A 15,391-nucleotide genomic window follows, 5' to 3' on the forward strand; every position below is an offset into this window, starting at 1 on the left:
GGAGTGTCATGGGATAGGTTAGTTGTCACACCACTGTATGAACGAGGACACAGAGATAATGATAACAAAGGTTTATTTAGACACTGTATGCAGCTCCAGATAGCAAGGAAGCATAAAAGGTCAAACTCAGGGAATATAACGTTGAACTTAGAGTCTTGAGAATGCATGAAACAGATATAGTCACTCAGGGCATAGAACAGGGAATAATGAAGCTTCGCTGGTAGAGACAAACAGGACTGGTCTTGATCTTGAGGTATTCCAGGTAATCACTGATCACTGATACTGACAGAGAACACACAGAGAGTTATGAAGGTCTTGAACTTGAGAATACTTGCGGGATAACTGGGTCGTATGGGAATAGCGCTGGGGAGTCACAGACGTCTGAAGACGAGACCGGACAGTGAACTGTGAGGTGACTGGGGTTTATATCCAGAGTGAGCGTGGCATGTGAAGTGATGAGCTGCAGGTGCTGTGAATCAGAATTCGGGTGAGTGTGATCGGGACCAGGTGTGCTGAGTTGACGCTGGCTGAGGTGTGCTGAGTGAATCCGTGACATAAGTATTATTTTGCAAACAAGAGTTTTTATTTAGTGATTTCTGCCCACAGATCTGTTCTACTTTGATGTGTAATGTATAGGTGTAAGAGAGGTGTTATGTTTCTGCAAATAAATAAAACTTTGTCTAAAAACAATTTTTGTGATGGTTTGTATTTTTTGTGCACTTTATGGAACATCAATGCCTCTTTAAGTGATTAACTCCATTACTTGTGTGTGTTTTCAGGGATGATAACAGACGTTTTATACTTGCGCTACAACTGTTTGGCCTGTGCTACAAAACTTTCAACCTCTGTAGCACCAGTGCTATGTGCAAACAAAGTAAAAAAAAAGTGTGTGAGAGAGACAGAGAGAACGGTAAAATAGTAAAAATTACGCATGTAACAAATTGTGTAAAAAATAAATATATAAATAAACTGTGAGAACACCTAGTCAATGACCTTCTTCATCCTTCATCCTTGTACCTTGTGAAAACCTTGTACCTTTTTTTTGTACCGCTTTTTGAACATTGTCATGCTTGGACATTGTTTGAGCACTGAACTTAATCTGTTCCACAGCTTCACTCCACATATAGAAATACAATTTTTATTTTATTTTGTACGGACACAGAAATGTTTAAAGTTGCACTCACTCCTAAAATTATTCCTCCCTTCTCTATTAAAAAACAGTTTTTGAATATTGCCAGGAAGTTTCTTTATACATTATTTGTGCTGTTTGAACATGAACCAGATCAGTGAATTTCAATGTCTTTGATTTTAAAAAATATAACTGGTATTATGAATTATCCTTATGGCTATTTTTTGCAACATAGATACAGATGATAGTCTGCATTTATAAGTATTACCCCAAACCTCCGCACAGTAATTTAGATATGGTAATATCAGCGCACAATAAAGAATGTGGAGTGATTTGTGGTCCAGAACATGTTTTGCTTTATTCAGTACTGAAATACTTCTTGAAAGTTTATTGTGTACATGTTTTATGTGAAATTTCCAACATATTTTGTCATCTATTATCACCCCAAGAACCTTATTTTCATTAACCCTATGTCCACACCATCTACCTGTATCTAGACTTGTGTACTCTTTTTACAGTTACCAAATAGCATGAATTTGGTTTTATAAACGTTTAATGATAATTTATATCTATCAAACCATCTTTTTAATTTACACATTTCTGAAGTAGTAGTCTCCAAAAAGCTCCTGTAATTTCTCGCCAGAACAAAAGATATAAGTATCATCTGCGAATAGATCTTTCTATGTAATTCGAAGGCTTAGAATAGACCCTATACTTAAAATCGTTTTTTTTTTTTCTCTTCTTGGGCAACCAACCAATCACAGTCGTCAAAAGATTGTGTCATACGTAGCAACGGGTTCAGCCTCGCCTTCTCACTAAGATAAAAGTTTTTGTCTTTTCCTTGCTCAGAGTTGCTCTTAGATCGGTCCCAAATCGCTCTTAAGCTAAAGTCCGCGTGAACCGGAAGTTGCAAACGACTTTTCTCCAGTGTTGTGACGTATTTCCCAGTGAAAAGGAATATTGAACAGAGGGCAGACTAACGGTTTGAGAGGAGTGGTTAAGCGTTTCCCAACCCAAGTCCTCAAACCTACGTCATCAGGTAAGGTCCTCCAATGCAGAGGGGAGGGGCATTTTCAGATTTTGATTAAAGATTACAAAGCCAAACATTTTTTTTGTGTGGATTGACTTGCATGGATGAATTGTTCACCACAAAACGATCAATTTAGGCAAACAAAGTAAATATGGTCAATTTTGATTTCATGTGGACTTTAAGCTAAGACTCCTACGTAGAAGTTTTTAAGCAAAATTAGGAGTTTTCTGAGAGGATTCTTAGAAGCTTTAAGAATACGGGCCCAGGTCTTTAGCATCTATACACTATCGACACCCTACTGGGAGTACGCAGATGCGTCACGTAGGCATTAACACTTAACTCAAGAGTGCAGGACTTAGTCGTCCAACACAACCACTCAGTTGTGATCATCTGGGAGTAAAATCTTTAGTACTTCTGTTTCCAAGCTGCAGCATTCAAGAATACACTCTCAAGTTGCTCTTTGCAGGAGCAAAGTTTTATTTGACAACGGCCAGGAGCATTCAGTCACAACAACCGAAAGACTCCCAGGACAGAAAAATACACACATATCCATACCTTACAGTGGAGTCAAAAAAGAAAACAGTGTTACACGTCTTCTTCACTGTGATTGGTTATACTGATCTGGTGATTGGTTTGTAATGATCTAAGCTAATCATACGGCTGTTAGCTCTACTGTGCTAAGCGTTTTTGTTAGTCTGGTCAGATAACATGGTATGTATATAGATAATACACAGCTTATTCTATTCTTCTACCAGTACACCGGCTGTTGAAGACATAAGGTTATCTGTTGTTGTTTATGTGGCAAGGCTTGTTATTTGTATCAAGGCTTTCATGCAATCATTTTATTGAACAGTAAACTTATTGAACACATTTCTACGTTAGAAAACGTTTGAGTAAAAGAGATTCCTGGACTCTTACCTTTGCATTGTTAGTGTCATACACCACTGACTGAGTCACAGGTAAACATATTTTGTCTGATACCCAGGAGAAAGGCAGACATTGTTGGGAATTTCCAGTGAATTTCATCAGGGGTAAAAAAACACCACAGATTAACAGTGAGTATGTGGTTGCACATTCTGGGAAGACTCCAAGTTCTTGTATTTGCTAACACATGATAAAGTTCCTGATTTTGAAAGTGAAACCAAGAGTTAAACTGCACATTGCTATTTGCTCAGTCAATAAAAGTGGATGTAAGTCAGTCAGGGAATAACCAGAGATAAACTGAGAGACAAGGAACATCCCCTAACTATAGACCAATTAGCTTTAAGAGGCCGAACCTGAGGGAGTGTCTAAGATATACAGATATAATGTGAAGAAGCTACAAACTGTATACAACTCAGATCGAGCTGCTGAAGTCAAGTAAAGCAAAAGAGTAAGTGACGTTCCTTCATCCATGGGTTATACAACAGATAGTAAATATCATTGGCTTAGCATAAAAGCTATTACGCATAAGGAGAGTCACCCTAAGCCATGTATAAGTGTGTGTGTGATTGAACTCTACACCTTGACATGTCTTGATAAAGTTTAGGGTCATGTCTTGCTACAGCTTCAAATGACTTTGTTCATGAACTAAACCCAGTAAAGTTATAGACCAGAGGAGTTTGAATTGGGGCTGATATTTTAGCTGGACACAAACAAAGCTTACAGCATTTTTGTCTCATTCAGTGTGCTTGTGTCATTTGTGATGAATGTGTATATGTGCATTATGTGATTGTGGATGTCTGCATGTGTTGAAAGATATGGTTTATATTGGACTGTTTATAAGTCAGTATATTCTGGGGCTTTTGTCTGTTTCTCTTTCCACATGTGTATGAGTGTGTTAAGACGACATGAGAAACACTTTTACACAAACTTCCCCAAACAGAAAAAAGGAAAAAGCTGCTCATCTGGTGAATCACTGTATTGTGTACTGTAGATTTACTGGAATATCTCTCAACCTACCTTAACTTTTTACTTCTAGTACACTGCATTATTTATATATTTATTTGTTTATTGTCATTTTAAATGTGTGTATCTGTTGTACAGCTGTACTCTCCAGTGATCATGGATAAACCAGTCTGCTTGATTGACACTGGGTCAGAAGGGAAGCTGTGTGTGCAGGAGTCAGCACTACAGATCCTGCAGCAGATCCAGGAGCCAGTGGTGGTGGTGGCCGTGGTGGGTCTCTACCGCACCGGGAAGTCCTACCTGATGAATCGCCTCGCAGGGAAACAAACAGGTTAGATCTATACAGGCAGCAACATTCAAAGAGCAACCCAATGTCATGACTTGATGACTGTTCAAGACCAATAACCATATTTTATGCCTGTCTTAAACAATAGTCACACTTGACAAGCAGTCATGGTGATTGTGCGATAATCTGTCGACCACAGGTTTGATGGAGAAGCCAGGTTCATGGTGTGTTTGTACACTGTGCATAATATCTGGTAGAATAGCCATGACAATGTGACTTGCAGCCTACAAAATGTACTAATAAGCTACATACTAACTAGTTCACAGTTTACTTTCTATTTGCAAAAGTAAACATTATCTTTACACAATATCTAGCAATACTAGATCTAATCTTCTTCACAGTGGTTTGGAAGCCGTTTGCCAAAAGGTCACAGTGGAACCATGTTTCTTCTTTTTGCCCCTTAACTGGTAGTTATCTTAACTACTGTATGTTATCAAGACATTTGTCTTGTCAGTCTGTCAGAAGACACTGTTGTTGTCAAAATCTAACAACTACGTATCCTGGTGGAAATTTGTCAGAAAACTGTAACTCAAACCATTTCACAGATGTTTGTGCTGACCATCTGCCAAACTTTCTCTAGTTCAGCAAGACTGTTATCTAATGTGAAATTAAGCACAAAAGTTGTTACAACCTAAATAAAGCAATACTCAATTTGCCAAGGAGGTAAACAAAATATTTTGATATATTTTCCATGTTTCTTTGCTCTTTCTGTCTTTTAGGATTTGCGCTGGGCAGCACCATCGAGTCCAAGACGAAGGGCATCTGGATGTGGTGTGTGTCTCACCCCACTAAAGCAGGAACCACTCTGGTGCTGCTGGACACTGAGGGACTCGGAGACGTGGACAAGGTGACGTAACAGCCTGTATGAAAGCATACATCAGAACCTTTGATGAGAAAACTAAAGTTAAAAGTTTTCAGCATTTACAATTATAGGTGTTGGACATATTTGAGAGACCAGTTTACAGAAAAGAACCAGTTCAAAAGAACAATTTGTCCACAAACCAGACATCAATAACCATTCATGTGTTAGTTTCTGACACATTTTTACCACCAGGGTGTGCACAGTTCCACTATATACTGTCAGGGGTTTGTGTATGATAACAATCTTGTAATGTCATTCTTTGTCAAATGATTGTATCCAATCTGTCTCAGGGGGACTCAAAGCATGATACCAAGATCTTCTCTCTGGCCGTCCTTCTGAGTAGCACTCTAGTGCTGAACAGCCGAGGAACTATCGACAACAGGGCCATAGAAGAACTGCAGTATCCTTTCATTCATACATTATACAATTTTCGAGTTGATATTTCATGGATTAGTACAATGGAATGTTGGTTTCCTTGAAAATTTACAAAATAGCATTATTTTCTCAACTTCCTCGTTAGTCTTAAAAAACTTTTAGTAACCCCGGTTCCCTGGAATGAGACGCTAGGATATTGATGCTATGCTATGGGGAACCAATACCCCCTATGCCATGCTGAAGGAATACCTACCTCACTGAGCTGTAAACATACACAAACATAATCAGCATAGTTCAAATTGATTACTAAGCCAGAGTCAGAGCATGTCAACCCCAAGGGAGTATCTAAAATGACTTATAAAGACTGTATAGTGGTTCCAGTCCTTAAGCCAGTGGTTCCCAAACTTTTCCCCCTTTTCAATATTTGAAAAAATATTTTCAAGCAAAGGTGAGAAATGCCTCATCATATTTTTTGTTTTCACCGCACCGGATGCGACGGCAGTACTAAAACAGCTGATGTCTACTGGACGTGATAAAGCAAACACTGCAAATATATGTGTCCTTTGTGTAAGAGCACTGGAGTTCATCAGAAATAGCACATCGCGCCCAGTAACTTACATGTCAGTTTGTGTTTGCATTTGTTCAGTTTCCCGCCACTCCTTTGTTTCCATAGTCAACGCCATCATTAGTTAATTTTGTTCAGCTGTAATTAAATCAAATCAAATCAAATCAAGTATATTTGTATAGCGCTTTTCACAATACAGATTGTATCAAAGCAGCTTCACAGTATTAAAATAAAATAATACAACAAAGTTTGTTCCTAGTGGAATTTATTGATTGATAGAATAAAATTAAATATCCCCAAAATATCCCCAACTGAGCAAGCCAAAGGCAACAGTGGCAAGGAACCGAAAAAACTCCATCAAGCGGCCTAATGGTGTCCTAAAACTCCATCAGGTGACCTAATGGAGAAAAAAAAAAAACCTTGGGAGAACCCAGGCTCAGTCGGGGGCCAGTTCTCCTCTGGCATTTATGAACTAGAGGCCGGATTGTAGTTTGAAACTGTGAGATTAACAATATTATATGAATGCCTGGCTGAAAAGATGCGTCTTTAATCTAGTTTTAAACTGGGAGAGCGAGTCCGAGCAACGAACAGTATCAGGAAGGCTATTCCAGAGTTTTGGAGCCAAATGTGAAAATGCTCTCCCTCCTTTGGTGGATCTGGATATCCTAGGTATGACCAAAAGCCTTGAATTTATTGATCTTAAAGAGCGCGATGGATTATAGGGTGATAGAAGATCCGTTAAATAGACTGGAGCTAAGCCGTTTAGGGCTTTATAAGTCAGTAGCAATACCTTGTAATTAATACGGAACTTTATAGGTAACCAATGTAGTGATGATAAAATCGGTGTTATATGATCATATTTTCTTGATCTAGTAAGAACTCTAGCGGCTGCATTTTGGACTAACTGTAGCTTGTTTATTGAGGATGCAGGACAACCGGCTAATAAAGCATTACAGTAATCTAGTCTCGAGGTCATGAATGCATGAACTAACTTTTCTGCATCAGAAACTGATAGCATATTACGTAGCTTAGCAATGTTTCTAAGGTGGAAAAAGGCTGTTTTTGTAACATACGAAATATTAATTGACGTTTGGTTGTGTTTTCCTCCATAGTTTCTCCTAGTTCCTAGTTAGTCTTCATTCCAAAGTTATTCCTCATTGTACGTATTTCTTAGCACCACCAATCGTAACAGATTTAACATAAGTTGGTTCTATTTGATTTAGTTTGGTCGCGCCTTCGCACCTGTTGTGTAGACCCTTTGTTTTGGTATTTGTGAATCTGAAGTATAGGCTATTCATCATCTGCTGTACATTTACCATTCACTAGCAATCCTTTCACAAAATTGCCCATGCTTAGTACAGAACCATGCATCATTCATTTAAATTTCTACATGGATCCCTGCAGTACTCAATTCTGATTCTTCAATCGCACCATCTAGTGGTGTGTTATTGCACAACAACAACCACTACAACTGATAACAGAACGTTCAAGCGTTTACTGTGTCATTTTGAGATAATAAATAAATATTTTGTTCAATTATTTACTTATCTGGCAAGTAGCCGCACAATGGATAATTACACAGTGTAGTCTTTTATCACCCTGCAGAGGTTTCTTTTGCATAATAATCTGCTGACTGTACACTATTCCTCACCTTTGCCATGCCAGAATTTTGTTAAGTTTAGTGACAAGTTACAATGTTTACAAGGTAGAATGACTGGTAGGCTACTTTTTTTATTATTGCTCGACACAAATTTCACGATTTCAATTGTCTTGTGATTGGATTCCGATCTTGATTCATTATCGATTCATTATCGATTTTGGATAGATATTAGGTACAGTAGATACATGTTAATTTTTCTCAAGAAAAAAAAATATCTCACCTAATGCTTTAAACATACATAGAGCCCTGGCTTTAAACATACATAGAGCCCTGTCAGCTGGTATTAAAGGTTAAACATAACAACTCAAATTAAATAAAATGTGTTTTTTACTAGGCTATAATAATGTTACAATATTTTAATGATACAAGTAAAAATATATCAGCTGGTATTAAAGGTTAAACATAACTCAATTTAAATAAAATGTGTTTTTTACTAGGCTATAATAATATTACAATATTTTAATGATACAAGTAAAAATATAATTATTTAATATAGTGCACATATTAAGCAAAAATACTCCTCCATCTATATATAATTTGTCTAGCCAACTAACGTGCTATCAAATGGCTTTCCTGAGGTAAATGTAACGTTCTGTGATATAATTGTTCTCCTGCGGTTTTATTGACCTCTTTCCGTGGTTGAAAACACTGATTGATCGATATTATGTACGAGGCATAAACATTTCGGGTAAGTTGTACTGTATCTTTCAACACATTGTTCATTCATGTTTATTTACTATTAATTAGTAAAAAATAAGAGATGTTCGGTTCACGACCACGATCTGTAACGTCACATTTACAAGCGCCAAAACGTTTTTTTTTCAATTGTTTGAATTTCGTGAATAGAATTGACAGAATCTGAGAGCTGATATAAGTGGTCTGTCTACTTTGTTGGTCTCTGTGTCCTCTTTGCTTCGCGATTTTTCTCTGTGTGAGAAAATGGATGTGTGGCGTGAGAGCGTGTGAAAAGTGTCAATTGCATGAGTCTCATGCTGAATGAGTCTCTCTGCTCAGTGTCGGTTATCTTATAGCCAAAATATCGGCATATAACAGAAGTAGAGGTTTTCTTGCCACCAGTTCAGTGTCCTTCTGCTTGGCATCCATCTTCACCTGTTCTCCGCGCTGCACAGCGGGAAAAGTCATGATGTGACCATACGCGCCACACATGCCACTGCCTAAACTGAAACTGATTGACTGGTCTTCTTTTTATTAGCGGTGTAGAAAATGGGCAAACAGCTCTCAGAGAGAATGGATTGTCATGTCCACACATGCATTTATTTATTTTTTAAAATCGCAGCATTTTGCGTCATATAATCGCATAGGCTTGACATCGCGATTGCGATATGATTAATTGTGCAGCACTAGTCCAAACTTAGTCCCGGAGGGCCTCTGTCCTGCAAAGTTTATATCCAACTTGCCTCAACACACCTGCCTGTAAGTTTCTAGTATGCCTAGTAGGACCTTTATTAGCTGGTTCAGGTGTGTTTAATTGGGGTTGGAGCTAAACTCTACAGGACAGTGGCCCTCCATGAGCATGATTGGACACCCCTGATCTATAGCAAGGGAAGTACTGGCCTTTACAACCTTCCTCCCTCCCTGGCAGGACAGGTGTTAGCCTTATAAGGCCCCAAGAGCAGAGCTCTAAGACAAATGGCTCCTTGACAAAGCGGCCGGTATGGTCAATCAGCGGCTGCAGGACCTGAACCATGAGGTGTAGACGCTCGACATACAATCAATTGGCTTCTGATGACAAAAAAAGATGACGTGTATTACAGATGCCTTTTTTTAACTCATGGACACTCCAAATATAACATCATGGACTGCCATATGCCAATGATTACTCTCAGATAGTTCTTTGTTTTCTCTATGCCGTTTTTTCTGTTCTCCGTTTCCTTAGTATTCAAACCTAAACCGCTGCCAGATATGTCACAGAGCTGACTGAGTATATAAAGGTCAAATCATCTGATGAGGATGAAGACGACTCAGAGTTTGTTAAGTTCTTCCCTAGTTTCATCTGGGCTGTGAGGGACTTCACCTTGGAACATAAAATCAATGGCAAATACGTGACTGAGGACCAATACTTAGACTATGCCTTGAAGCTGAAACCAGGTAATATTTAAATTGAGCTTTTAAATGACCTGATCAACATTGAAAATAGTGTGTAATAGATACTGTACAGCCAGCCAGAATCACAAAATAAACCCTGACTGGAAGGTCAGAGTCTGTTTTGGATACAATTTTAGAAAATATCACTTGAGCCTGGGAAAAACTTAACTTTAATAATCTAATTTCTGTTCAAGCATGCAGGCAACCAAGAGCAACAGGGAATAGCAATTTACAAGCAACACTGTATTTTCCTAACCTCTATGACAAAAAGGTTTTTCGTATCTTTTAAAGGCACTTCAAGAACAGCTAAAGAGTTCAACCTTCCACGGGAATGTATCCGAAATTATTTCCTGTCCCGGAAGTGTTTTACTTTCCCGTTTCCAACCAACCCAGAGAATGTGTCTCGTCTGGAGAGCTTGGATCCTGCTGAGCTTTCCCCAGATTTCCAGAAGGTTTCAGATGATTTCTGCAAGTTCATCTTTGACAGGAGTGAAGTGAAAAAGCTGAAAGATGGACACACAGTCACAGGCAGAGGTGATTCAATAGGATATATTAAATGATGTGACGTGACAAATTTGCAAAATAAACATTAATTTATTATTAACTTACTATATTCAATTACACAAGTGAATAGCACAGCGGTCAGCTGTTTTGTAGTAACCAGGCACATGTATTTCTCCTGTAGTTGTTGCCAAACTGCTGACAACTAGGAACCATTTTGGGTTAAAAACCTAAGCTTCTCTTTATTAGGTTGTGTTCTCATTTCACTAGCAGGAGGAAAAAGACTAATTTTTAAATCAAAATGTTCTTCCATCTTTGTGATGTAATTGGGAGACACAATATAAGCTCCTAATCTTCAGAAGAGAGTGGCAAATTGTAATTATTCCCACTAAAACTAGCATAAATTAAGTTATGACATTGTTAATGACACTTTCTGGACTGCATGTTAATAATCTATAGCTGCCCAGTTAATTTTCTTGTGTCTGACCCTTCTCCTTCCCTGAAGTTCTTGGTCAGCTGGTGAGGACATACGTAGACACAATCTCCAGTGGTGAAGTTCCATTTCTGGAGAATGCTGTGATCGCCATGTCAATGATTGAGAATGAGGCTGCAGTGAAGGAGGGGCTTGAGGTTTACAAGAGTGGAATGGAGAAGCTGAAGGACTCTTTCCCTCTGGAACTGAAGGAAGTGTCTTCAGAACACCAACGTCTCAGCAGCTTGGCAACACAGGTCTTCATGAAGCGTTCCTTTAAGGACAGTGAAGGGATATTCATGAAATGTCTAGAGGTGATGCCCAGTTAATAATGTACAATTCCTATTAAATTGTTATTCAAGAATCTATCTATCTATCTATCTATCTATCTATCTTAATTAATTAATTATGTGCCGATTAATTTAATTAAAAAATTACCCCCAAAAGATCACTTAAAGTCAAATGAGAACAAATGTGTTAAATGAGAAAATCATAAATTAGACATTAAAAAGTAGCTTTAGAAATAAAGTTTGTTTGATTCAACATTGAATTTATTATTTAAAAAAAAACTTTAGACTACAACAGCCAGGATTACTAAACATTCTTCAAAATATCTTCTTTATGTTACATAAATGAAAGAAATTCATTGCAGATTTAAAACAACATGGGGATGAGTAAATGTAAATAAACAGAATTTTCATTTTTGGGCAAATTTAAGAGATACTCTAAATAAGAAACTAAAACTGCCAGTAGGTGGTGGAAAATGTCTAAATGAGTCATTCCTTTTCAATGGCGCTTTATCAATGAGCTATTGTATAATTGGTTCGCACAATAGTTCTGCTCTGGCTTTATAGGTAATATTTTCCTTATTTATTGAACTGCTGTAGAAAAACAGTATCAATTGCACTTGTGCTATTTGGGACAAAAACAGCACTCTTGTGATATTGGGTTCGTTACTTGTTTGTTATTGTTCAACTATATCATACATAAATATGTGCCAAAAACACATGACCTCTACTGGCTTAACAAAAATATTATGATTTTTATGATTTTTTATGAAGAAAAATAAGAAAGTATTGGTGAATGAGGCCCATTGTTTTGACTGTATTAAGTAATGTATCTGAATCTGAATCAAAAGCTAAAAACTAAGATTATTTTAAATGGCCATTGTATATTAAACCATTTTTCAATAGTTGTAGACTCTAAATCAGGGGTGCCAAAATCCTGCTCCTGCGGATCGACTGTCCTGCACAGTTCATCTCCAACCCTAATCAAACACACCTGAAGCAACCAATTAAGGTCTTTAGGATCTCTTAAAATTAAAGGCAGGTGTGTTTGATTAGGGTTAGAGATGAACTGTGCAGGACAGTCGATCGGCAGGAGCAGGATTGGGCAACCCTACTCTAAATGATTTATTAAGAGGTGTATATATACAGCAGACTTACCTCCGTTGGTCAAAAGTTTAACAGCATCCCTCCACCACCCCATCTCTTCACTTCTAGTCTTTACTCTTACAGCACGCCAAATACGCATAATCTTTACTCTGTTTAATTTCATGTAAGTGTGAACTCGTGAAATGGTATTTAAAGTTTTCTGTTGCTGCAGGAAGACATTAATAAACTCTTTGATGGATACCTGTGCCAAAACGAGGAGGCTTCAAAAAAAAGATGCGAGAATCTCCTGTCATCCCTTTCTGCACCAATGACAGAAAAACTCAAGAAAGGATTTTATGCCAGATCTGGTGGTTATGTTCTCTTCTCCCAGGACCTTGAAAACATTGTAAAGGAATACAAAATCCAAGCCAATAAAGGAGTCAAGGTGAGTATAAACATTTTACACAATTGCTGTAACATCACAAGGCGCGTTTCCATTAAAGATTTGCGCAAAAGCTTTTGCGAAAATTTTTTTTTTCTAAATATCGCTAAAAAACTATTGCGAAATGACGGCGTTTCCATTAACCGATGTTATGCGACTAAAACGTAATTTTTTCCTCTCGCGATAAGTCATTCCAAAAATCATGGCGACAGACGTTGGTAAGTTAATATATATCACAGCCATGTACCGCACTATTATTAATGGAAGGAAACGTAGGCGTGTTATCCAAGCATTAATGGCAAGGAAAGACCTTTATACTGTGAGCGGCACATATGAGGTGTTTCTGGGTTTTTCTCACTCATTTCTGCTCTGAGGTCTTGATTGTGGCATTTCTTTGAGGTTTAGAATCCAGTATTTCTAAGTCAGGTGACCTCTAAATGCGCACAAATTGTTTCCATTGCAGTTTTGCGAAATATTCCTTTTTCGAATTGCCTGAAAAACCACCTCATGCGAGCGTAAAAACTTTTTTGCGATAAATGCGAGTTTTTGCGAAATTGACGTGTTTCCATTGGGCGTATTTTCAATTCGCAATTTCAATTTGCGCAATTTGAAGGGAAATGGAAACACGGCTACAGGTTTCAGATGTTTTCAATTTATAAGAGGTTTGTCATGTTTTCCTAGAATATCTGTTCATAGAATGTGGGAAACAGTGGATTAGGGGTAGAGAAATCAACTGGAAACAAGTAGATTCCTGGTCTGAATCCTGGTTCCTTGTGGAAGAATCCTTATGCAAGACATTGAGTCCCTGGTTGTTGGGACATGGACACTTGTAATAGTAGTAGCAGCAGTTTTCAGATTATCATGTCTGTTGTCCACAGGCAGAAGACACACTTGAAGAGTTTCTGAAGCAGAAGTGTGTGGATTCTAACGCCATTCTGCAGGCGGACAATAAACTGACTGAGAAGGAGAAAAAGATTATGGGTGAGAGTCTTTTGCATCCTGGATGAGGCAACAATAGCACCAATCTAGTGGAGAAAGCCAGTACAACTGTGATCTGTGTTTCAGCTTTAAGAGTAAACATTTCATACAATGTTATCAATTTGATACATTTCTTGCATGCCAAATATTGTTTAGCACTTAGTTTTGAAGAACAGTACACAATACCCTTGGCTGGCTGATCATCTGCATAAAGTTAACCTTTGCAGTAATGTCTTGCTAGACTTGCTAGATGTCTTGTTGGAATCATGCAGAACTCTTCAATTTTTAAGATGTGCATCACTTATATAACATCTCACAGATAAAGCCAATTTGTATTGAGTAATACAGATGCATGTTATTCAAGAGCCTTGTGCTGAACAGTGTACAAAATGAACATGAACAACTCTACAGTAGGTTGACCAGTCTTTAACAACTCTCAGTGAAATGTGTCAATGCCTCGTTGAAGTGAAAAGTCAAGATATTAAATGCGATGCAAAATTGGGTGGAAATTTACAGGTTTTTTTGCACTTTCCATTGAATTGTATTTCATTTGCCTTAACATCTTCCAGAGGAAAGAGATAAGGCTGTTCTCCTGGCTCAGGAAATAAATACCAAGGAACAGAAGCAGCAACAACTTGAAGAGAAGATGGAAGCAGAGAGAAAGAGTAACGAAGAGAGGATGAGACAGATGAAGGTGAAGATGGATGAGGAGATCAGGCTCCAGAGAGAGGAGGCTAAGCGTGCCATGGACAGTAAACTGAGGGAGCAGGCTGCTCTGTTGGAGAAGGGCTTTGAAGAGAAGGCAGAAAGGATGACTAAAGAGATGGAGGACTTCAGGAGGAAGAATAAAGAAGCAGAAAAGAAAAGTGACCAGCTGTTTAAAAATATGATAGAAAACATGAACAAAAGACATGATGAGAATATGAAGCTAATGATGAGGCAACACAGTGAACAGATGAAGGCTATCATGAGCATGCCGAGGCCTAAGTCAGACTCCTCCTCTCTAATCTTGCGTCTGATACTCGGCGGTCTCAGCAGTGTTTTTTTCTCAGGTTCGTGTCCCCGTTAATGCAGCTAATCTCTCGATATAGCACTCACCCTTGGCCTAGACTACTTCTGGTACAAATATGACATACAAAAATGTTTGAAACAGCTTCACAAACACACACATAGGTGGAGCTTTCAGGGGGCCCAGACCCCCTATTGGCTAAAAGATGTTACTAAAGATAAAAATTAAAAAATATTCTCAACCCCAAAATAGATATACATATTGATGTAGGTATTATTTTACATTTTAAAATGTTATTTTCTAAATGAATCCAATTAAGTTACTAACCCCTCCCCCAAAGGTTGACCCCACCTGTCACACCGCCTACTACACAGCATCTCTTACTGTCAGCAAGAGGTACGCCGAGTCAGAGTTCTTCACATTGAAGCAGACATTACAGTGACACTCCCTGGGAATTTTTTTTTTTTAAAAAAAAGGTGTTTAACAGTTTATTAAGTCAGACACTGTATATTCATCCCCAAAGCACCATGGCTTTGTATCTTTGTATCATTTGGTATATTGAATAATACAATGTTCTTTTTAAATGCTAGATAACATTGCTGGTCTAAGTGTAAACATGTTTCTTCTGGTCATAATATTTGTATTTATCACCTGTC

General features: G+C 38.0%; 1 protein-coding gene across 3 annotated transcripts in view; it reads left to right on the forward strand.

Moving 5' to 3' along the window:
- Positions 1-15,190, forward strand: part of LOC311081723 (guanylate-binding protein 4-like) — a 23,655-nt gene extending 8,465 nt beyond the window's left edge. The window contains exons 1-11 of one of the 3 annotated variants that reach the window (XM_084112339.1): positions 3,383-3,531; positions 4,185-4,377; positions 5,112-5,239; positions 5,545-5,654; positions 9,776-9,963; positions 10,252-10,494; positions 10,967-11,247; positions 12,539-12,751; positions 13,627-13,729; positions 14,296-14,778; positions 15,076-15,190. In XM_084112339.1, the coding sequence (XP_083968465.1) occupies positions 4,203-4,377; positions 5,112-5,239; positions 5,545-5,654; positions 9,776-9,963; positions 10,252-10,494; positions 10,967-11,247; positions 12,539-12,751; positions 13,627-13,729; positions 14,296-14,778; positions 15,076-15,080 (1,929 nt within the window). In that variant the 5' untranslated portion in view covers positions 3,383-3,531; positions 4,185-4,202 and the 3' untranslated portion in view covers positions 15,081-15,190. The other 2 variants (XM_084112337.1, XM_084112338.1) reach the window with 2 other exon arrangements.
- The last annotated feature ends 201 nt before the right edge of the window (positions 15,191-15,391 follow it).

Source organism: Abramis brama (genome assembly GCF_963993115.1).
Source record: "Abramis brama genome assembly, chromosome: 4".
In the NCBI taxonomy this organism is placed as follows: domain Eukaryota; kingdom Metazoa; phylum Chordata; class Actinopteri; order Cypriniformes; family Leuciscidae; genus Abramis; species Abramis brama.